This window comes from Hevea brasiliensis, chromosome 3 (assembly GCF_030052815.1).
Source record: "Hevea brasiliensis isolate MT/VB/25A 57/8 chromosome 3, ASM3005281v1, whole genome shotgun sequence".
Classification (NCBI taxonomy): domain Eukaryota; kingdom Viridiplantae; phylum Streptophyta; class Magnoliopsida; order Malpighiales; family Euphorbiaceae; genus Hevea; species Hevea brasiliensis.
Window position 1 is genome coordinate 113,167,772 of NC_079495.1, and position 24,798 is coordinate 113,192,569.

Below are 24,798 nucleotides of genomic sequence, written 5' to 3' on the forward strand. Positions count from 1 at the left end.
TTGACATAGATGAAAATAAAAAAAAATTATAGGAAAAATTATTAATCAATAATATAGCATATAATATAAGCTAATTTAACAATTAAAAAAGAAAATAAAAAAAACATATAATTTTATTTTCTTTAACATAATTATTTACATCACTAAGGTTTTGAAGTTATATCTCAATAGTTCTTGAAGAATTATTACGATATGCTCCTTAATAATAGTAAATTGAGTGAGCAATAAATCAAACTTTTCATAAACATTAAAATAAGCAACATTAATTTCCTTCACTACACCATTAATCATGGTGTAAGTCTTCTCTTTTAAAAGAATCCTTAAACATATCAACAACATTATTTAAACATAATAGCTTTAATTTTAATTCCTTATAAAAAAAGAAATTAGCTATATGAATTACAAGGAGGAAATGAAATATAAAATATAAAAAAATAATGTGTATAATAAAAGAAAATATTTACCTTGAAATCAGCTAATATTAATTTTCTAATTAATTGACCAATCCCACTTATAAAAATATTCTACTGAGCTAACCATAAGAATCAATACTCTTTTGAACATTACACTTATAAAAATATTCTACCGACCAATCCCACTTATAAAAATAATTTAATGTTCATAAACAGTTTAAATTATCACTCAAATCTACTATTGCCAAAGAACATATTGTAACAATTTCTCAAGAAATATTGAGATACAAGTTCAATAAATTTGATGATGTAAACATTTATGTTAAAGAAAATAAAATTATAAGTTTATTTTTTCTCATTTTCAATTATTAAATTAACTTATATTATATGCTATACTATTCACTAAATAATTTTTTTTATATGGATTTTTTAGGTATAATTGTTCATGTAAAATCAGCATATAATATTAAAAATGATAGTAAAAGAGACATCATAATTGTTACCATAGGGTAATTATTATTCTAATCTTTTATCTCTATTACATTAAATTATTTCTTATTTAATTTTTAATTATTTGATTTTGTTACTATTTAGACTGAAGAAACTATCTTTAATCTTGTGAAAAAAATGTCGCCAAAAATGAAGGCCAAAATTCTTAAAAATCTTGTCAAATATGATGACAAATTGCTAATCTTAGTATTGTCAAATATCCGAGCTACTTATTATGCACGTAAATTATTTTTGATATTAAAGCCTAAATGTAATGAAGAATTTAGTCTTTTAAAAGAAATTAACATTTTCACTCTTCAACATTTTTTTAAACATTCAATGTTATCTTGTTTTACTCTTTTGAATTCATTTCATGAAATAGCCCAAAGAATTGATGAAAGCCAAAACATAGTGAGAGCAAAAGAAATAATCTGTCTCCACTTTTAAAATATATGTTTGAGTATATATTTAAAAGGAGTTAATTAAGCTCTCCCCAGTTTTTGATAAGAAACTTGAGTTTGCAAAGCAAATCAATTTTTTTAATAATTATAATTGCAATATATCAAAAAAAAAAAGACTTTAAACTTATTAAATTCAAAAAGATTTAGTGAAGCACCAAAAGTTGAATTAAAAGAAATTAAAAGAAATTGTTGATACGACATTTCAAGTAATTTACATAATATTTAATTAAATTATATGTGATGTTTAATTACAATTTTCCCAATTCTTATATGTAAGAACATTTATTATTCAGGGCAAGAATACGTACAATCTCATGCAAATACTACAAAGTGAAAATTCTATTAAGTTCCTACTGCTACATGTATAAACGTAATTATTTAATATAATAAAATATTGATTTTTAATAACCAATTAAATTTATTCCTTCGTTGTTATGATACAATATAACTATATTCTTTTTTGTCTATTCCATTATTCCCCCTTCTTCCCACATATATATCATAAACAGATCATCGATCATAGATAATCTTCAGTTAGATCCATTATCTAACAAACCTGCCATCCAGAATATCAGGTGATATATTCTAACAATGATGGAAATTAAACAAAAACTAACAGGTTTAGGAGAAACAACATCAGGGCTTACCTTAATGCAGTAGGATGCTGATGTTAGAGTGACCGATTTGATCATAACAACGAACGTCCCACCCTTCCAACTGACCTGCAAAATGAAGGCGCTTTCACGATTAATGGAAAGCTCTTATCATTCACAGGCTAGCAGAACGCAGCCACTTTGTAAATTCTGATATGGGCGAAATTGAACTAATAGCAGATCATAATATTTATGAGGATCAATTCTAAAAACTGGTTAGGATTGGGAGAACTCCCACAACTTGATTTTTACCAACTTGCTGGTTCCGAAATATCTCAACAGTATTGATAATAAAAGACAACATAACACAGCCAAAATTGTCTAACAAACATAATGCTCTTATCTTTTTTTTTTACTTTACTCCTAGGTATATGATCATGTTAGGCGCATCAGTTATGGCTAGATCAACACATCTTAAAAAATAATTTGTCAGCTTCTTTTTGAAATCAAGGAAAGCCTGTAATGGTTTGACATTCATTTCATAACAGCGAGCTTGGACACTTTTGTTTCGTTTTCCCATGACAATAAATTGAGATTTTGGTTTGGATAAAGGGTTCAAAAGTTTAGAGTGCCTAATTCAAATCTCCCAAGAATTGATTTTTTTAGACTCTCTGACCAAACTAAACTGATTACTTTCTAATCAAATTCAGGAATCAGACTTATATGCCCAATAAGTTGAACTGGTATTAACTTTGGAACACTTCATAAAGTAAACCCAAGAGAATGCTCCAATTTAATGCACTACCAATACAACTAACATACAACTACATAATATATAAGGCTTACAAAGTGTAGAGTGCTTACATGAGCTCAAGAACAAGGGCAGATGCCCCTCCACCTCCATTGCAAATGCTAGCAACCCCATACTTACCATTTTTATGTCTAAGTACCTGCAAGATAATCAAATGATCATATCTTAACTTCAGTGATTTCAAAAACATGACAAAAGCATGAAACCTAGATTAATTTTAATGGAACCCCATCATACAATCAGAAAACGGGGGTGGGGGGGTTTTGTGTCTAATAGTAAGAATGGTACAAGGTTACTTCACAGCGGTAATTGTGTGGAGGGAGAGCTCACACGATAGTATTCAGACAAATCATGAGAAACAAAACAACCACAAATCCAGTAAATATGGGAAGAGCCTTCCAAAATTACCCCTAATAATGTGACCAAGATACGAGCTCCACTGCATCCTAATGGATGTCCCAAAGATACAGCTCCTCCATGAACATTTAATTTTTCCTGCATTTATAAGGATGAACAAGTTCATAATACTTCAACAAATTGAAGCGTGCAAACATAAGATGACAAGTCAATACAAAAGCTAAAATCAAGGTTTTCAGACCCAACCTAGTCAAAGAACCAGTAAAGGCAGAGAGTTAAAGGCTTAAGATTTAACCAAGGTCGAGTAGAGGTTTAACCAACATAATATTAAATAAATATTTACTACATTACAAAATTAACAATTTCTTTCAAAGTTATCACAAGATATATTATAATTAGTAGTTTGATATATTATAAAAATAATAACTAAAATAATTTTCGTTAAATTCTAATATATAAATATCTTTAAAAATTCAATTTAATTTTTAGATTAAATTTTAAATTTTAAATAATAATGTTTTATATTAAAAAAATTTAGATTAAAATATTATAATAATAAATTTATCAATATCAATAAAAATAAATTTTAATACATTAAAATTTTATAAAATAATAAATAGATAATTTATGTTATTTTTTTTGTAACGTAAAAATAATTAATAAAGAAATAATTCATGTTAACACAATAACAACACAAATCATTAGTATCATTAATTATTTAAGTCATAAGTTAACGAAACAGAAAAACCTTCATTTTTGCTCATATTATTTTAAATTAAAAGTTGTTAGTTATTTTATATCATTTAATGCAATATTAATTAAATTAATATAAGGAAAAAATTTTAATATATTTTAGTACATTTACAAAATGTAGGTGTAGTTGGACTGTAATTAAGCTTCTAGGCTTCTTTATTCCACCAAATTTTGAGTCCCCATGCCAGCAAGTTGAAATTTTTTTATTGAATGGCCTGACAACCGGTTTAAACCCAGCTGGATTTACCAGTTTGACTGGTTGCCTAACCTGTTCAATCTGATTCACACTAGGTTTTCCAAAATAAGGGTTTATGATCAAACTAGACCGGACTAAGGTTCGGTTCCCCATTAAACCGATGTGTGTGTGTGTATTGAGGGAGTACATTTACAAAATGTAGGTGTAGTTGGACTGTAATTAAGCTTCTAGGCTTCTTTATTCCACCAAATTTTGAGTCCCCATGCCAGCAAGTTGAAATTTTTTTATTGAATGGCCTGACAACCGGTTTAAACCCAGCTGGATTTACCAGTTTGACTGGTTGCCTAACCTGTTCAATCTGATTCACACTAGGTTTTCCAAAATAAGGGTTTATGATCAAACTAGACCGGACTAAGGTTCGGTTCCCAATTAAACCGATCTGACCAGTTGGTCTGGTCCAAGTTTGACAACACTAACTAAAATACAACCCAACTTTAGAATTCAGACGACATTGTTGAGTAAGAAATATGGAATGCAGTTATCATGTAACTTACAGGATTAAGACCAAGTATCTTCTGATTGGCAAGGGCCACAACCTGCAAAGAATATATTAGCACATATAGATAGCAAATAACCACTTAAATAAGATACTGAACATTAATATAAAGTATAATTCTTACAGAAAATGCTTCATTTATTTCATAATAATCAATCTGGGAAGCCTCCAACCCAGCATTTGAAATAGCTTTTGGTATCGCAAGTGCTGGTGCTGTTGTAAATAACTCAGGGTCCTGTCCACACAATGATGTTTCGCCACTAAAGTTATCCAAGGTTCAGCTCTACCAAACCATAGATCATATAAATAACATTCTTTAAACTACCTGAGCAGCATCACCATATCCTCTTATCCTAGCAATCACTTGCAATCCAAGCTCAATTGCCTTTTCTCCGCTCACCAGGACTAATGCAGCTGCACCATCACTGTCAATGATAGTATTACCAATTATAAAGTCAAAATCATGACAGATTACATAACAGAGAATATCTGACAAACTGACTTATGCTATAAATTCATACAATTGATTTTGATAACATAATGATTGGAATGGTACGTAGTAGATACTGTTACATCAGTGGTGGACACTGCCAAGTAGGGGATCATATAAAATCATATGCTAAAGCAAAGATAACCAAGCATACCTAGAGCCATGGTGGTTAGAAAAAGTGTCAGATCTGCTGTTTCTTGGTAGCTATCATTGGTGTCTATGAAACATATTCAGAAGTGGTTTCCTAAGTGTTTAAAAAGCTTGTCACTCACATTGGGAGATAGCAGCTTGATGAAAGACACTCAGGACATCTCTCATAGTTCTAAGCATTTAGCTTCAATCTCATTGGTGGAGATGAAAATAACGTGGCAGATTGGGCAGCCGGAATGGCTAGAATTGGTGCCCTTCCCCCAATCTTAGACAATCTAATGATAATGCTCAATAACATATCTTGAATTCTTGATGCTTCTTGCTTCTTTGTTGTTGGAATGTACTTTAAAAAAAAAAAAAAAAAGTGCACACCATCTAAGTTTAACGGATAGGCAAAGTGAGGAAAATGTCAATCACCATTAAAGTAGGATGGATGAAGTGTATAAGTGCAACAAAGGTAAAGTGTGCGATTGCAAAATACCAAATAAGCTAAAGGAAGAGTTTTACAGAATCATGATCTGAACAACTATGATCACTATGAGTATGACATTAAGAATTGAGCAGTAATGGAGAAACACACATTAGTTTGACACATGATGATGCTGGGACAGACAAGTGAAAATAGAGGGATGAATGAAATAAGGAATAAATGCATTGATAAGATGGCAAAAATAGCAACCATCGAGGAAAAGATGGGACAATGGAGATTGAGATAATTTGGACACATGCATAATAGTCTAGCACATTTAAGTTATAGAAAATAAGAAAACATGGGACAGACCTAGAATGACATGGGTGGAAGTATTAAAAGGATATAGTGGCACCACATTTTTGTAAAGAGCTAGCCTAAGTTGGGTAGAATGGAGAAAAAGGATCCACATAACCTATCCCAACTAATTTAGGATTAAGGTTTAGTTGAATTGAGTTTAATGACATTGTGAATAGTAACTAAAAGAGACTCATCTACACAATGATACTAGTGCAGGAGCAAGTTTTAAAAATATAGCAGAATGACATGAAATTGCCTCCAATTTGCCTAATTTGGTAAAACTTGTGTAACAAAACTAGCCTTTAACCCATTTAGAAGTTTCACAATGAAGGAAGGGATACCTTCTCTTTTGGAGAGCATATAAATCTTTTAGGATTGCTGATCCATTGTTCCACTTCATCTTCTTCCTTTATTTTCAATTCTTGTGGGTCTTTGCTTGTAGAGGATGAGAAATTTTACGAAGACTATGGAAGAGGATTGTTAAGTATATAATTAATAAGACAGGCATAGTCAGCCTATAAAAACTACAAGTTGGTGCATGGAGGTGCACGAACCTTGTAATACTAGGCTACAGTTGTGGTGCTTTGGTATCATTGGAGAAGAGGAACACTAATACTTCCAATAATAAACTTTTGCCATTTAATCTATTATGGGTTTAAAAAATAAAACAAAAAGAAAGATTCATTTTTGGGTTTTCATATATACATGTCTTATTAAGGGTTTAAAGGGCTTTCCATTGTGGGCATCTTGCATGATTGAGATATTTGCTTTATTTTCTATTTTCACTTATCTCTTGTTTTATCTTGAGGAGGATTCCTTATCCTCCTGCTTTTGGTAATTCCATCTCTTTCTAAGTCTCATAAATTAATATTAGTTTTTTATCAAAAAATATGAGAAAAAAAAGGTAAAATAAAATACAAAACACACTTGGTAAATGAAGCTGATAATTCTACTAGTAACAAAACCAATTTATGCTCTAAAACATTCTTCAATGGCAAGCCAGAAAAGACACCACTTCACATGATGCATAAATTACATGTACATCTACTGAGACACAATCACACTAGTTTTGATCCATAAATGATGCCAATATAGTCTACCACAACCACATGCTCATAGAAATATATGCAAAATAGCAAACGTATACACAAAACATGCAAAGAGAGTCCCCAAGGAGGCCATCCAAACAGTATCTCAATACTTCCCTTAAGAGGTCTGGTAAGAGTATCTCAATGCCTCCATTAAGAGGTCTGGTAAGATTGGAGGGATATGTGGAAAAAGGGGAGAGAGAGAGAGAGAGAGAGAGAGAGAGAGAGAGAGAGAGAGAGAGACCTTATGATAGAAGCATTTCCAGCTGTAACCGAACCACCATTCTTGAAACTTGGTCTGAGTTTCCTCAGTTTGGCAGCATCAAACTAGCACACAATTTGGAAGAACAAAATAAATTTACTTTTCAGCTAGAAAGCAGTCTCAAAGTCAAAAGCAAGTTTAATTACTAGATCAACAATAAGCTGGATACATAAACAGAAATTTTATATAAATGGAACAAACACTATTTGAATATTTGAATAAGGGAGGACAAAATTGTCATGCTTGTGATGCTAAGTAAATCTGATAACAAAATAATCTGAAAACAAATTTGCACAAAGGGAGCAGATTCCCTTCACAAACTAGATGCCTAGACCAACAATTAATCAAGCCAACACTACCATTTGTCCTTAAAAAATTTCTACAACACTTAACACATGAAAATAAATTGCTTTGTTTTTGAAAATAATAGGCAGCCTATAACAATGCCTTACAACTTTGAAGGTCGAATCTGGAATGACAAATTGAATACATAACCATTCTGTTCACCTTTATTAAACCTTCGTCCTTGTCAACAACCATAACTGATTTCCCTCGTCCCCCAGAAACTTCAACCTGCTGGACAAAATAATTGATCAATATTGACAATATACCAAAAGCTATTGTTTCCTCCAAATCAGTGCCAGTTAAAAATCATACAGGAACTATTTCCCAGGAAAAAACACCACCATTTTGTGCAGAATTTCCACGTTCAAAGCCCCGAATGGCATAAGAATCCTGTAGCATCATCATACAACCAGCAAAAAAATCCACAATCATAAAAATATAAAAGATTTACAAGGTCAGAAACATTTAAAGAGTTGAAGAACAATGAATGTGTGATGTAACAGAATGGACAACTGGTAAATGATAACACAAATCAGCATTATAAAATTGTGGGAACATAGTATAAGGAAAACACCTAGCATCACAAATGTACATAAATGGATCTAGTGGGAAATTTTAAGGAGGCATTCAGGTCCAACAAATCAATAGATGAAAAAAGTACCCAAAAAAAAAGGGAAGAAGAAGAAAAAGAAGAACAAGAAGAAGAAACAAGGAAATGTCCAACAACACCTGTTCTTCTCTTGTAATATTATGTTGATCAGCACATATTTCTGCACAAACTCCCATTCCAAAGTCATTATATACATCCCACAGGCCATCTTTCAGCATGCCATCAGTAATGGTATCATGTCCTAGTCGAGATCCCCTTCTGCTTGGAAAACATGGCAAGAATGGAATCATGGATAAATACCAGAAATAATAAATTTGGATAAATACAAATTTTAGCTATCAGAAACAATATAGCCAGTATATCACATTAGCAATAAAGCAGCAATACCACAAACATTACCAAAATAATATAAAAGATAACACAACTTGTATGAGGGAGAGAAAAAAAACACTTCTATCTCATTCAAATTCAGATAGCCAAGCTTTCCTAATGAAGCACCAACAGTAACAACTGTAACATAATCAAACCAGATTTAAGCCATTTGTTTAACATGTGACAACAACTCATCAAAAGAATGTTCAAGATGAAGAGAAAGGGCAAGTTGGAGCCAAAACTAATCAGCCATTTTTAAAGTGTACTTCAAGCATGAAAGAGAGGACCAAATTACAAAAAGTTGATTTGACCTCATATATAAAGCATAAAAAGAGCTTGAAGCAAGAAAAAAAAATGCTCCTGATTCTGCACAAAGCATAAAAAAAGTAGACTTGAAGCACAAAAGAGTGGACTTGATCGTATAAAGTAGCAAAATGCAAGACACAGGACATGATACCTTGTACAGAACAAAAAGAGTATAGTTGATCACATATAACGCATAAAAAGAATAGACTTTAAGAGGTAAAAAAAACAAAACAAAAAAGCACTTGATCCCATACGAACCCTAGATACCTAGATTCGATCCATCGAACCTCCAAGATTCCAACTGAGGATTTTCAGGGAGACATTCTTTTACTCCTATCCCTACCATGTCCCAGTTTTCCATAATCTATACAAGTTGCCAACTTCTGTACTGCTTTCAGCCTTCTTTTTCTTACTAACCTCCTGATCAGATGCACTAACAAGTTTGAGGCCTAAGTTCTCTGACAGGGAAGATTGTCTCTCTCATTATCCTTGGGTACTATGGTAATAGTTTCCCACTAGCAACCAATTTCCCCTTAATAAGAAAAATCATTTCCATGGGGATTGGGAGTAAGCATCAGCTGTAACCATGTCTCCTAACATGGCAACTACATTCATAGTGTGTAATTGTCAGTCTTTAGGCACCACCGATTACTATAATCTTAACAGAAAAAGAAGTGCCCTCCAAAAACCCTGTCTTGACCTGAATTAGCTTCCTCTCCCATGACCTTGAACAATTAAAATCCCCCTAAACATGCTTCCTCCTTCTCCTACGGATATTCATCATGACTAGTGCACACCCATGTACTCATCTTAATCATCAAACTCTGGATTAGAAGAATTTGAAACTTAATAATAATAATAATAATAATAATAATAATAATAATAATAATAATAATAATAATAATAATAATAATAATATTCATATAGTATTTGCCTATCATCAACATGTATAATAAGAAAAAGGATAAGGCAGCAAAACATAATTCAATATCCAACAAAAAATAGAAAAACAACCTTGCTTCTGCAAGATATTTGGGCGCGTTAGACATGCTTTCCATTCCACCAGCCACAACAATATCATTGATACCCGCTTGAATAGTCAGTGCAGCAAGCATAGTAGCTGAGAAAAAAATAAGTGATTACTCATCACTTATTATTCATTCACAGGATCAAACTAATGCAACTACATCTACTTAAAGACGAAGAATCTACCTTTCATCCCCGATGCACAAACTTTATTAATGGTGGTACAAATCACTGAATTGGGTATACCCGCACCTAAAGCAGCCTGCCTTGCAGGAGCTTGTCCTAAATTAGCACTGAGAACATTGCCAAAGAAGACCTCTTGGACAAGAGATGGATCGACGTTTGCCCTTTTAATAGCAGCTAGAAATTGAAAATCCAAATGACAAAATTTTCATAGATAAGACAGAGGTACAGAAAAAAAACAAGTGATGGGATTAAGAACTTTTACCCTGAATAGCTATGGAACCGAGTTTTGTAGCTGAGAAGGAAGAAAGTGAACCAAGAAAACCACCCATAGGCGTACGAGCAACACCCACGATACAAACATCTGTTCAACAAATAAAATAAGCAGAACACAAGTAAATACCAAGAAGAAGAGCAATTGAAGACAAAACAAGGCAAAGGGGAAGAAACAGGAAGAACCTCGTGGGTTTATAGAATCTGAAGAAGGAGACATGGAATGAAACTTGTGAAAAGATTGATTGTGATTAGCAATTAAAAGATGAGGGAACAAAATTCAATTGCTTGTAGAGATGTAAGTGGAGGAAAGAGTTTATTTGTAAAGGGGAAAGAAAGGAAAGAAGGTGATCAGATCAGAATCAGCTGGGTTAGTAGAAGTTGGATGGGACAATGGGAAAATAAAATCTTCTGCGCTTATCCAATATACGCTGCTCGCTCGATGTCGTGTAGCGGTGGCACTGCCAAATTGGGAACTGTTGTGCTAAGGTTCTCGCGCCAATATTCCATGGGATAAAATTTCATTCATTTGTCTCAAGTTTATGTCACATTATGGCAAATTTTTCATGGAGAAGTTAAGGTTAATTTAAAAAATAATTAGTTACCCTCGTATGATTTAAAAAGATTAATATTATATATTTAAAAAATATTTTAATAAATTATAGTTAAGTTAGATTTTTTTAAAAAAATACAGGATTTTAATATTTCACATTATTTTTATTATATTAAAACAATAAAAATTATTTTAAAGATCAATAATTAAAATAAAATAATTCTTTATGAATATATATATATATATATATATGAGAGAATTTTAAAAGGGTTAGAGGAGTCATGGCTCATACTTACCTCCTCTCTATGCCTTTACCCCTTAATTTTAATTTATAAAATAAAATCATATTGATATTAATTTAAATAGCATAAAAACATTTTTAATTAATTATAATTGATTTTATAATAATCCTAAATAAAGAAAAATATTCGAATTTGTCCAAATAATTAACTATCTTTCCCACCTCACTTTATTTTTCTTCTATCTCTCTCTATTATATAATGAAACGGTGATATCACGTTAAAACATTGCATAAAATTATAAAACAATAAAAGATGGATAAATATATAAATACTTTACTGAAATTAAAAAGAAAAATAACTAGTGGTTATAATTTTTTGAGGCCCATTATATATATATATATATATATATATATATATATATATATATATATATATATATATATATATTTATTTATTTATTTATTTATTTATTTATTTACCATTAATTTTTCATTTTACATGAAATATTGTATAATTATTCATGTGAGAGGAAGACGAGGGTGTGCGAGGGAAAGAGACAAAGAGAGGGTGTGCGAGTGAGGAATAATTATAGAGCAAACTGGTGAAGTACGTAATGTGGATTTACTATAGGATGGTTATTGTTTCAACCATTGTAATTAACTAGCTTAAACAAGAAGTGGTGCATCATATAGAAGTAATGGATTTGAATAAATAGACAGTGCAACAACAAATCGATAGGAATGAGCTCATTTTAAAGGAGTTCAGTGATACCTTCTATGTCTAGTTTCCCAAATTCATATAATTCATATGATTATTTCTTATGTGTTTTCTTTTTAGAAATAAGTACTCGTGTCAAGTTACTATTAGATGAATAGATAAATTAGTTCAGGATGTTTTAGTAATTAATTAACATTCGAAGTCACTCAATTTTATAAATTATTTTATAAAAATTATCTAATTTTAATTTTTTTTTAAATTTATTTAATTTTAATTTGAGTATCATATACTCCTATATATGTTAATACTAGCGAAATACTTATATTATGTATGGAGATAATGTATAATTTTTATTTTTTTAATTTAATATGTTAACAATAATTTAAATTTTATTTACTTTCTAAATAATGATAAATTATTATTATAATTATTAATAAATTAATTTCTATTTAAATTTTTCTCTTAATTATTTTAATTTAAATGATGTCTTAAATTTTTTATTAATTATTTTATATTTTATATTTATTACTTTTTATCTCTCAAATTTTTTAATAAAAATTTCATAATTGAAATAATAAAAATCTATCCATATATAACATAGATAAAATTATCTGTAATAAGTATATATATATATGTAATTAATATATATTAATATATTTTAACTTACCTTATAATAATAGTTATTTATTATAATATTAAGAGTTAACTACTAAACTAAATAATTTTTAACTTACATGTGCATAATTGGGAATTACACAAGGCATTATAAAATGCTATGTAACAATATTATAAAAGAAAGTGACACAAATATATATATGTGTGTGTGTGTAATTCCAAAAATGAGTTGTGATAGTTTAATCTTTTATGATATGTAATTTTTGAATTTAATTGACAATTATATTTTCATTAGTTCTGTCACGACCCGATCTCACAGGTCGAATCGGCACTAGAACTTGGGTGAGCATAAGGCCCTTGAAACCCATAGTAAGCTTAACTAATCTATAACCCATCCATGAAACTCATATTTTGAGCCCAATTTCAAGAATTCAATCGGACAGAGTCTAACTATAACATGGGAGTTCTTAACTCACCCAACTTGTAATCTCAAAATAAAACCATTTTGGAAGCTCAGCTCACTCTTATAATCATCCACAAATCAATATAAAATCAAATGGAGTCCAACTCTCTCATCCAACAAGTCATCCATCCACACATTTACACATACATAGATTAATAGTTTACAACCCCAAAATAATTAATCTTACAAGAATAAGCTCTCCTGTAACCTAGAAAAATAAAGTGAACAAGAGTGAGCGTTCGACTCATAGAGTAAGATATTGATTTTACTTACAATCTCTATAACTATCTATGTCTAGTGCATCCTAAGAGTGAAATACATCATCTTCACATATTTTAAACAAAGCAAGTCATAATCACATCAAAGACAATATGGAGCACTCACACACCCGTGTGTTACATCCACACTCACACACATATATATAGGAGTCAATTCCCTATACAGCTCTCTTAGTTCCAACCTCTGTCAGCGAGGTCAACTCAAAGCTGGACTTTTTCTTAATATCCAAATGTGGGGGCCAGCGAGATAACTCAAAGCCGTGCCTACCCCAACTTATCCATAATAAGGATTGAGTTCCAGCGAGTCAAGCTCCAGCCTCGTCTACCCGTCCTACCTTTATCTATATACACACTACAGACACACGCACTCACACGCACAATTCCAGTTCATCATAAGACAACAATCACAGCAATATTATCAAGAACAAATGTAATATAAAGCATGCCTAATATTTACTACATACATATATGTATAAGTCATGCATGAACATGCTTTAAATTTAATAATATTGAAATTATAAATAAAATCAATATCTACTAACAAATTGACCGAAAGTCACAGCAACGGCTAGGCGGAGAGGAAAGCTGACCTGGCTCACTTAAACATTACATCAAAATTTTATCAATATTTACTTAAAATAAAAATTTAAAGAATCAAGGGACAAATTCTAAGTTTTGCCGAAAATTCGGCAGAGTTTTCCCTATACCTAGGACTTACCCAACCTGCAAAAAAATCTAAATAACACTTTTAAACCTCAAATTAAATAACACTTTTAAATCTTAAATTCCTACAACCACATCTCATCAACATTATATGGCCCCTCTTGGGCCCTTCAAAATAGTCAAAAATCATATAGTTACACATAAAATAACTATTTAAAAATTTAGGGTGTTATAAGTTCTAACTTCATTTATATGAATTGGTATAATTAAAACTATATTTTATTTATAATTATTATTTAGTATCTATATAATTTTTAAAAATTATGAATTGACTTGCAACACGTCAAAAAAATTAGTAATCGAAAAAATATACAATCAAGGATGTCAGATAGTAGATCTTTAACTTATGGTATCCAATCTATACTAATACGGTAAATTAGAAAACTCTTGGTATTATTAAAACTACAATAATGAATACTAGCAGACCATTCACAATGTAATTCCTTAATTGCCCCTCCTTTAGTTTTTAAAAGTATTTGACAGTACAATGTATTTCTATTGTTGCCCTTGCTGAGATTACTAGATTAATTTACTACCTATTATATAATGAAATTTATGTGAAATTCTTGCCTAATCATAGTTCATTATAGACTTAATATATAAATATATAAAACTTATGTATTTAATAAGTGAATTTCACTATATATCTTATATCTTCGGGTGAACCACATCTAAGCAAGAAAAATCCAAAATTCATATGTATATTTTGCTTGATTTAGTAGATATTTTACTTGATACTAAAAGAGTACGTGGTTGTGATTGATCATTGTGTTGAAGCTTTTTTTTTTTTATTCCTCTATAAAGAGGTGATGCAACATGAAACTTAATACAACACACACATTCAAAAGAGAGAGATTGAGAGAAAATAAACTCAGCCAGGACTTTTTATTCATCAAAAACTAAACTAAAATACATAGATTTTTGGGTATTTATAGAGTTTATATTCCTAAACTAACTAGGAAAAAAATAAATGCTAACTAACTATGAAGTTTGCATATGTAACAATCCAAAATTTTTAAATTATAAATAAAATAAAAAGGAAATATTATGTTATTAATATCATAGGATTTATTTGAATTGATTTTAAAATAAAGGAAGATAATAATAATAAATAAATTAATTAAAGTTAATTTACTAAATGAGAATAAAATAATTAAATTTTCCTAGATTATATTTATTTTTATCATTATTAGAATTTTATTAAACTTTAACATAATAAAATAATTTTGGACCTAATCGTAAACCTCTAAAAAGTTGAGGGATTAATAATGTAATTAGAAGTTAAAAAAAAAAAAAAGAAACCCAAAATGCAGTGCACAGCCCCCCCTCACTCTCCTTTCTCCCCGACTCTCTCTCCTCCTCCCTCCTGTTTTTCTTCTTGCTGGCAAGAGATCCGCTGCCGATGACCACCCTAGCGGCTTCAGCGTGACCGGGCGACCACCAGTGGACAGGAAATGGTGACGGAAGAAGGCGGTAGCGACGAGAATTGAAGAGAGAGAGAGAGAGAGAGAGAGCGATGATGAGGACTTTCAAGGCCATTTTCGGCCGTTTCCGGCAGCCTACCGGCATGGAAGGGGTGGCGCTCAACTCCTGGGACCAACGGCTTCTCATCCCGACCGACGGTGCTCCGTTCCATGGAGGTTTCCGGCGAGTTTTGAAGAGAGAGAAAGAGGAGAGAGAAAAATTTGGGCAGTGGCTTTCCGGCCACTTTTCTGGCGATCCGACCATCGGATCGGAAATCCAAGGCCACCAATGGACTTAGGACAACGAGATCTTCGAGATAAGATCAACCCCGCTCCAATCGAATATCGTTTGAAAAAGGCAATAATCGGACGGTATAGATCGTTTGGTGAGATTTTCGTACTTTTTTTTTCAAAATTTAAAAATAATTTTATGATAATTATTAACACAATTTAGACTTAATTTAAGTGCAATCGGATCGATGATAGCTCACCGGCGTCGAGACCGTATTTTCAGCCAGATCCGGCTGCCCGGCTACCCGTCTCAGAAAGTGATCGATATTATAATCCATCCTAGCATTTTCAAACGTTCTAAACGCATTCTAGGTGTCAGAATCGACATAGGTAAACACGAACCTTACTTTTTCTTAATTATCTAGTGCTTGAATTAGATTAAAAATCCATAGAATATTTGTGGTAGCTTAGAAAATTAAAATTCTTTTTGCATTAGCTAAGTAATATTGCTAAGGACCGCGGGGCAAAGTTTTAGAATTTTTAGAGCTCATTTGTTTAGTTTTTGCAAAAGGATTAATTATAAGGACTAAACTGTAATTTTTTATTTTGTGATTGTTGACTATTTGGATGGGCCTAGGAGGGGCTATGTGATGTGATTGAGTTGTGGGCATGTGGTTTGTGGATATAGAAGTGTGTTTTAAGCCCTTTTGCAGGTTGGATAGGTCCTAGGTATAAGAGAGACTCTGCCAGATTTTCGGCACGACTAAGGACATCTTTGGTCTTTTTTTAGTTTGTATTGAGTCAAATGTATTAAATAATTGTAATAAAAATTATTAGGTGAGTAGGGACAGCCTTTCTCCTCCGCTCAGCTGCCACAGTGACTTTGATTAAGTCTGTGAGTAAAATATTAATTTTAATTATAATTTCGATATTATTATATGTCAAGCATGCTCATGCATCATTTATAAATATGTATCTATGTAGTTAAATACTAGGCACATTTTATATTGCATTCTTAATTGATGAATCACCATGGATGTTGTTTGTGGTAATTTGGAGCAGTGTGCGTGCATTGACGTGGGTGTGGTATGGTATTGGATATGGACAGGACGAGTAGACACGGCTTGAGAGATACTCACTGGAACCCGATCCTATATGGATAAGTCGAGATAGACACGGCTTGAGAGATACTCACTGGGACCTCGCATTTGGTTTATTAAGCGAAAGTCCGGCTTGAGAGACACTCGCTGGCAGAGGTTGGATTAAGAGAGCTGTATAGGGGATCAGTTTTCATATATATACTGTTTGAACAATGTTAGGTGTGTGAGTGCTTCAAATTACCTTTTTGCTGTTATGATATGAATTGTATGAAAATTATGATGATATTGCATTTCATTCCACAAGGTGCCTTAGTTTTAGATAGCTATAGAAATTATACTTAAAATTAGCATTTTACTCTCTGAGATAACGCTCACTCCTGTTCACCTATTTTTCCAGGCTACTGGGGGAGTTCTTTTATAGAGCAACCTGCTTTCTTTCTTACAGGTTTAATGTCGGTCATTTAATTATTTAATTTTTTTTTTAATTTGAAATATAGAACTCTGTATTTGTTAGTAGTAATATAGACCCTGTTACAAATTGTGTTAATTTAAATTCCTGAGGTTAATAAATAAAGATTTATATGATACTTAAATAATTTGCAAATGATGTAATATGGTTGAGTTGAGCTCCTCTAATTTGAGTTTCTGATAATTATTGGGTTAAGTTGGCCATGAATAAAATTATAATATTTTAATTGAAATTATTTTTATATACATGTTAGGCTTAAATTATGGGCCTGGTTATGAATTTGAGAACAATAAGGCTTATTACAGGCCTCGGGGACTTTATGCCGGCCTAAATCCTAGTGCCGGTCCGGCCCATAGGTTGGGTCGTGACAGCATACACCCAAACAAATATAAGAATCCTAAATTAAATAAAAAAACTAAAATAAACCCTATTATAGATTAGGCAAACTTCCTAGATTAAATCTAGAATAAATCTTGCAATTGTCTCTTGATAAAATAGGAAGTCCAAGATGCAATAAGACTTGTTGGAGAAGAATTTGACCCAAAAAACGTAGCTATACTTTGGGACAAAAAAAACACACACCTGGGGCTGTGTACTGAGCTATTACATGCCCTGGGGTGAATTGGTCTACCCCTTTGTTCAAGTTTCCAGAACTTACTGCAATACCTTGTTTTCCACCCATTTAAAGCCCTGCTTTCTTTTTTGCTGTCCAAGCCCTGCATCATACTCCCCAACTTGGAAGAAACTCATCCTCGAGTTAAAATAGCTTGCAACAATTTAGAAATATAGCTATAACTCCAACACCATTCTCCCCCACTTGAAATAAATCCTTCCTCAAATTTTAAAGTGAAAAAGAATGAAAAACTTCTTTTGGAAAGTACACCATATAGCCTTCTTTGATGAGGTCGTCCATGAAGAATTGAGCAAGATTGAGCTAATCAATTTCACCTTCGTCTTTGTCTCCATAAAGCACTTGGGCAAACAAAATAAATGGAAACAAAAGGGGGTAAAGAGTTAGAAAATTCTTCAATCTCCATCATCTCCAAGACTTGACTTTTTCCAATTCCTAATACTGTCTCCATTGATTGCTTTTCCTCCTCTTTTATTGAAACCTCCATGATGTGATTATTTTCATTCCCTAGGACACATTCTTCAAGTTCTTCATCTTCAATCATAGCAAAGGGAAATTCAATCAAAACTTTTAGTTTCGATCCTTTGACATTAGTCTCCTTAACTTCGAGTAAAGTTTCGGATTGAAGTTGCTCTTGCCTTTCTTCCCTTTCCATTAATAGATGTTTGGGTTGGTGTCCTTATACTCGGCTATAAATCCATATTGGGTTTGAGTTATGGTTGGAAAAACTTCCCATCATATCCGTGCGAGCCTCTTTTCCAATAGTTATTATTCCATTGATGTCTTTTGTAACTAATTGTTTCCAAATCATCCACTTTCTCTGAATATTCTTTGTAAACATATTGCCTACATACAAAATTGGTTGATATGTACCTATTCTTCTATATCTTTCATTGCATGGATGTCTACAAAACCTATTTGGCTCATTGTCACCCTTCTCTTCCAAGTCTTCCTCATAGACATATTGCGTATGTGTAGAAAAGGTCTATTGATAGAATCACCACAAGCTAACTTTACTTTTTGCCTTTTATCATCATACCAGTCCCTATTTATATTGATTATCAAAGCATCAAGACAATCTACAATTTCTTTGAAGCATCTCTTGATACGATTGAATTTGAGACCCATTTGTTGCTTAGGACATCACTCCCATTATTACAATGTTTTGTTCTTATAGTAAAGGGCTCTGGCTCTGGCTCCCTAATCATCATTGAGAGGACCATTATAATCATCACCTCCATCAAAGGTTAGCCATCTAGATTGGGCTGATCTTTCCCACTTTGATATCACCTAACACAACATGAAGCTTAATAAAACATACACATACAAAGAGAGCGATTGAGAGAAAATAATCTCAGGTGAAAATTTTATTCATAAAAAACTAAACTAAAATCCATAGATTTTTAGTAATTATAAAGTTTATATTCCTACACTAACTAGGAAAATATATACTCCTAACTAACTAAGAAGTTTATATACATCCAAACAAAATAGGAATCCTAAATTAAATAGGAAAACTAGAATAAACCCAATATAAAGTAGGAAAACTTCCTAGATTAAATCTAGAATAACTCCTAGATTAAATCTAGAATAACTCCTGCAGCTGTCCCTTGCTTTTAATAGGAAGTCCAAGATGAAATAGGACTTGTTGGAGAAGAATTTGACTCAAAAACTGTGGCTGCACTTTGGGACAGAAAAACACACACCCAAGGGTGTATACTAGGCTGTTACACGACTTGGGGGCGTGTACTAGTCTGCCCCCTTGTTCAAGTTTCCAGAACTTGCTAGAATACCTTGTTTTGCAACCGTCTAAAGCCCTACTTTCTTTCTTGATGTCCAAGCCCCCAATCAATAGACATCCCTCCCTCCTCTTTTTTCACTCAGTTTTCAGTGGCTTCCTCTGTAATAAATCATTTGTAAGAAAAGAATTCAATTGAATTCTCATAAAATCATGCTTATTTTTATTTCTTCTAAAATAAAAAATTTTTTTATGTCAACATAGGTTGGTGGTCTTGGATGTCAAGTTTAGGAACAATTCAAGTAAGGTTAGAAGAAATAGTGTAGCTCGAACAAAGTGGTGGGAGTTCAAAGGAGTAAAGCAAGTGAAGTTCAAAAATGAGCTTCTCGAGTCCGAAGTATGGAAGGTAGATATGGAGGCCAATGATATGTGGATACAGATGGCATCAAAGATTAGAGAAGTAGCTAGAAAAGTACTTGGAGAGTCTAAAGGACATGGACCACCCTCAAAAGAGAGATGGTGGTGGAATGAGGAAGTACAAAAGCGTTGAAGAGAAAAAGGGAATGGTATAAGAAATTACCTAAATGTGATAATAATGAGACATATGAACAAGTACAAGATAGCAAAGAAAGAGGCAAAAAGGCGATTAGTCAAGCAAGAGCACAAGCCTTTGAAAAGTTATATGAGAAACTTGGAACTAAAGAAGGGGAGAAAGATATTTATAGATTAGCAAGGAGTAGAGAAAGGAAATGTCAAGATCTCAATCAAGTTAGGTGCATTAAGGATAAAGAAGGAAAAGTGTTGGTGAAAGATGAGGACATTAAAGAAAGATGGAGAAATTATTTTAATGATCTCTTTAATAATAGTCAAAATGGTAATAGCGTGAATATAGATTATAGAACAATAGAAAAGAATGTAAATTATACTAGAAGGATTCGATCTTTAGAAGTAATGGAAGCACTTAAGAGAATGAAAGTGGGTAAAGCACATGGGCAGATGAAATACCAATTGAAGTGTGGAAGTATTTGGGAGATATGGGAGTGGCATGGTTAACTAAATTATTTAATAAGATTCTAAACTCAAAGAAAATGCCTAATGAATGGAGGAAGAGTATTTTAGTACCTATTTTTAAAAATAAGGGAGACATACAGATTTGCTCAAACTATAGGGGAATTAAACCATTGTTATCAAAGCGGCGGCGCCCGAGCGGCGCCGAGCGTCTGGCGCACCTCTGTCGCCTCGAACGCTCTCATTGGACTTTGGGAGGCGACGCCTCGGAGGGGCGAGGCGACGCGAGCGAGGCGGCGCCTCTTCACGGCAATCGGTAAGTTTTTTTTTTTTTTTAATTAAAAAAAAATAAACCCACACCACTCCCTTAGCACAGCTGCTTTTCCTCAACCTCACGAAGACAACAGAGCATCGCAGACGCCTCAACCTCACGTCTCTTCCTCGACTTCACGATGACAGGGACAGATCAGATCATCAGGGTTCTTCCTTTCGAGAGTCAGGACAGGTACGCCACTACGCCCTCTCTCTTTTCTTCTTCTTCTTCTTCTTCTTCTTCTTTCCTCGCTCCGATCTCTCTCTCTCACGAGTCACAACTTCTTCTTCTTTCTTTCAGAGATCGATCTCTCTCTCACTCTCACCACGTCTTTTTCTTTTTACTTTCTCCTCTCCACTTTTCTTCTTTCCTCTGCGTAATGTTTTTATTTTTCTTTTTTTCCCCTCACCTCTCCTTCTTCTTTCAAAGATGCGATCCCTTTTTATTTTATTTTTTTCTTTTTTTCCCCTCACCTCTCCTTCTTTCAAGATCAGGTCCTTTTTATTTTTTTTATTTTTTTTCCTTCTCCTTATTATTAATTAGTTATTATTAATTAATTGTTTATTTGTTAATTTAATTATTTTATTTTTTATTCTTGTTAATTAATTATTTAAAATTTATGAGTATTGGTAAATTGATTATTTTACTTTGTATTATTATTTAATTAGTTGATTAATTAATATGGGTATTGTTGATTTGTTGGTAATTAGTTTAATTTTTATTTGTTATTCTTGTTAATTTGATTTTGATTAGTTTTACTTTTTACCTTGTTAATTAAACATTATTTGTCAATTAATTATTTATTTTATATAGATATTATTAATTTATTGTTAATTTAATTTTTTATCTTCTTATTATTGTTAATTAATTATTTAATTTATATGGGTATTGTTAATTTGTTATTTAATTAGTTTACCTTTTACTTGTTATTCTTATTAATTAGTTTTAGTTTGATTAATTTTGTTTTTTTTTTGTTAATTAAATATTAGATGTTTATTTTATATGGGTATTATTAATTTATTATTAATTTGAATATTTTCTTTTTATTCTTGATAGGTAATTGTGTAATTTATATAGACATTATTACTTTGTTGTTAATTAGTTTACTTTTTACTTCTTATTATTGTTAATTAGTTGTTAGATTAATTAGTTTTACTTTTGTCTTGTCAATTTCTCTTATTTTAGATATAAACATAGTGTAAATAATTATTTTTTTTCTTTTTAATATGTTTTTTTACTTATCAACTATTTAAAAGTGTATATATATATATATAAAATTTAAACAATTAAGGTTATGGCGCCTTGCTTCACAAAGGCCCTCGCCTCGCCTCTCGCCTCTCGCCTAAGGCCATAGAGTACTCTATCGCCTTAGTGTCGCCTTTCGCCTTGATAACACTGAATTAAACTCATGAGCCATACTATGAAGTTGTGGGAGAGAGTTGTGGAGCATCGACTACGTCATGATACTTCTATCTCTCTCAATCAATTTGGTTTCATGCCTGGTCGTTCAACTATGGAAGCGATCTTTCTCATTAGAAGCTTGATGGAGAAATATAGAGATGGGAAGAAAGATCTACACATGGTTTTTATTGATTTGGAGAAGGCTTATGATAGTGTTCCAAGAGAGATCTTATGGAATGTGTTAGAACAAAAGAGGGTATCTATTAGGTACATACAAGTATTGAAAGATATGTACGAAGGAGCAACTACTATTGTGCGCACAGTGGAAGGGGACACAAGTGATTTTCCGATCTCAATTGGATTACACCAAGGATCGACCATAAGCCCTTACCTTTTACATTAGTTTTAGATGAACTGAAACATATACAAGAGAGTATTCCTTGGTGCATGATGTTTGCGGATGATATTGTTCGATAGATGAGACACGAGAAGGAGTCAATAGGAAGCTAGAACTTTGGAGAAGTGCTCTAGAGTCAAAGGGTTTTAAGTTAAGTAGAGCGACAGAATACATGCATTGCAAGTTCGGTGAAGGCCAAACCGGTGATAGGGAAGGAGTTAGTTTGAATGGGGTGATCTGTCCCAAAGTAATCACTTTAAATATCTAGGCTCAGTCCTTCAAGTAGATGGGGGATGTGAGGAGGATGTTAGTCATAGGATTAAAGCCGGATGGTTGAAGTGGAGACGTGCCACGGGAGTTTTATGTGATCGTAAGATTCCCAATAAATTAAAAGGAAAATTTTATCGTCTTGCCATACGACCAGGCTATGTTATATGGTAGTGAGTGTTGGGCCTTTGAAAGAGTCGTATGCATCTAAGATAAGAGTTGCAGAGATGAGAATGTTAAGGTGGATGAGTGGCCATACTAGACTAGATAAAGTCCGTAATGAGAGTATCAGAGAAAAGGTAGGAGTGATGCCAATTGAAGATAAGTTGAGAGAAGGGAGATTGAGGTGGTTTGGTCATGTGAAGCGTAGACATACGGAGGCTCCAGTTAGACAAGTAGAGCACATTAGGTTAGAGGATAGAAAGAAAAAAAGGGGTAGACCTAAATTAACTTAGAGGAGAGTAGTACAACATGACTTAGAAGCATTACACATTTCTGAGGATTTAACCCAAAATCGTTCAGAGTAGAAAAAGCGAATCCATATAGCCGACCCCAAATTTTTGGGATAAAGGCTTAGTTGAGTTGAGTTGAGTTAAGAATAATTAAACTCTTTCATTCCAATTATGAAAATTAACAAAAAAAAAAAATTAATTGAATTGAATTGAGTTCTTGTGGAATTTTACATTCCAAACATGGGAGTAGCCATTTTCTTTTCTAAGATTTGTTTTTATATCTGCTTGGCTATAACATAAAATTATTTGGCATTCTCCAAATAGTGAAAAGACAATGAAAAAAATAGAGTTTTTGCATAGAATTCATATTATAGAATTATTTGAATTAAATTCACATTGAATGCTCAACTCAACTAAGTCTTTATTCCAAAAATTTTGGATCGCCTATATGGATTCGCTTTCTCTACTCTTAAACAATTTTGGGTTAATTCTCCACTCTCTACTCTAAATTCACATTGAATAATAATATAAAAATGGTTCCAAACAAGTTAGATAAGATGGAATGAAATAGCCGTCTCTGGTGAAACTCCAACTGCTAGCAAATTGAAGGTGGTCCTAATTATAAACAAACAGCCATGTATAAAAAGAGAATCAGTTGTTGGCTTTCATTACTGCAGTCTGAATATTGTACACCTGCAAACTTCTCAATTTGCAGTCAATTTAGCTATAAAAAGAATATCTCAAAAACACAGGCATCTACTCTGTAGTGGGTTTGTAGTACTAAGGGCCGATGAGAATGGTGGGAGCTATTCAGTTCTACAGGTTTCAAATGAGTAGTTGTCCAGGCCCTAATGTGCTGATAAACCAAGATGCAAATGTAGCAATCTTTGTGAAAAGTAGCTTGGTCTTAAATTTGCAGGAAAATGTGGAGCCACAATTTCTTCTTACCATACACATTTCTGGTTGATGTGGTAAATTTCTAAGGAGATGCATTAGATAAGCCTAACTTCCAAGAAAGATTGTTCTCATAAACTCCACAATTTCTTCTTACCATACACATTTCTGGTTGATATGGTAAATTTCTAAGGAGATGCATTAGATAAGCCTAACTTTCAAGAAAGATTGTTCTCATGAACTCCAGCTGCAATTATGCGTGAATCAATTACTATTCTGAATGCTCTGCCTCAATTGAAGCAGAGCAGCAGTGGCAATCAACATTATTCATCAAATAATG

The 24,798-nt window shown here is 32.4% G+C and overlaps 1 protein-coding gene across 1 annotated transcript; it reads right to left on the minus strand.

The window, feature by feature from the left end:
* Positions 1–1,563: 1,563 nt before the first annotated feature.
* On the minus strand, positions 1,564–10,995 carry LOC131178774 (acetyl-CoA acetyltransferase 2-like). Its single transcript, XM_058144662.1, has 15 exons — positions 10,690–10,995; positions 10,496–10,594; positions 10,234–10,407; positions 10,036–10,141; positions 8,463–8,601; positions 8,046–8,123; positions 7,896–7,961; positions 7,371–7,453; positions 4,955–5,054; positions 4,754–4,864; positions 4,628–4,669; positions 3,176–3,262; positions 2,821–2,906; positions 2,011–2,085; positions 1,564–1,919 (listed from the first exon to the last, which is right to left on the minus strand). Exons 1-14 carry the CDS (start codon positions 10,721–10,723, stop codon positions 2,052–2,054), a joined length of 1,239 nt encoding a protein of 412 aa, XP_058000645.1. The 5' UTR covers positions 10,724–10,995; the 3' UTR covers positions 1,564–1,919; positions 2,011–2,051.
* Positions 10,996–24,798: the final 13,803 nt, after the last annotated feature.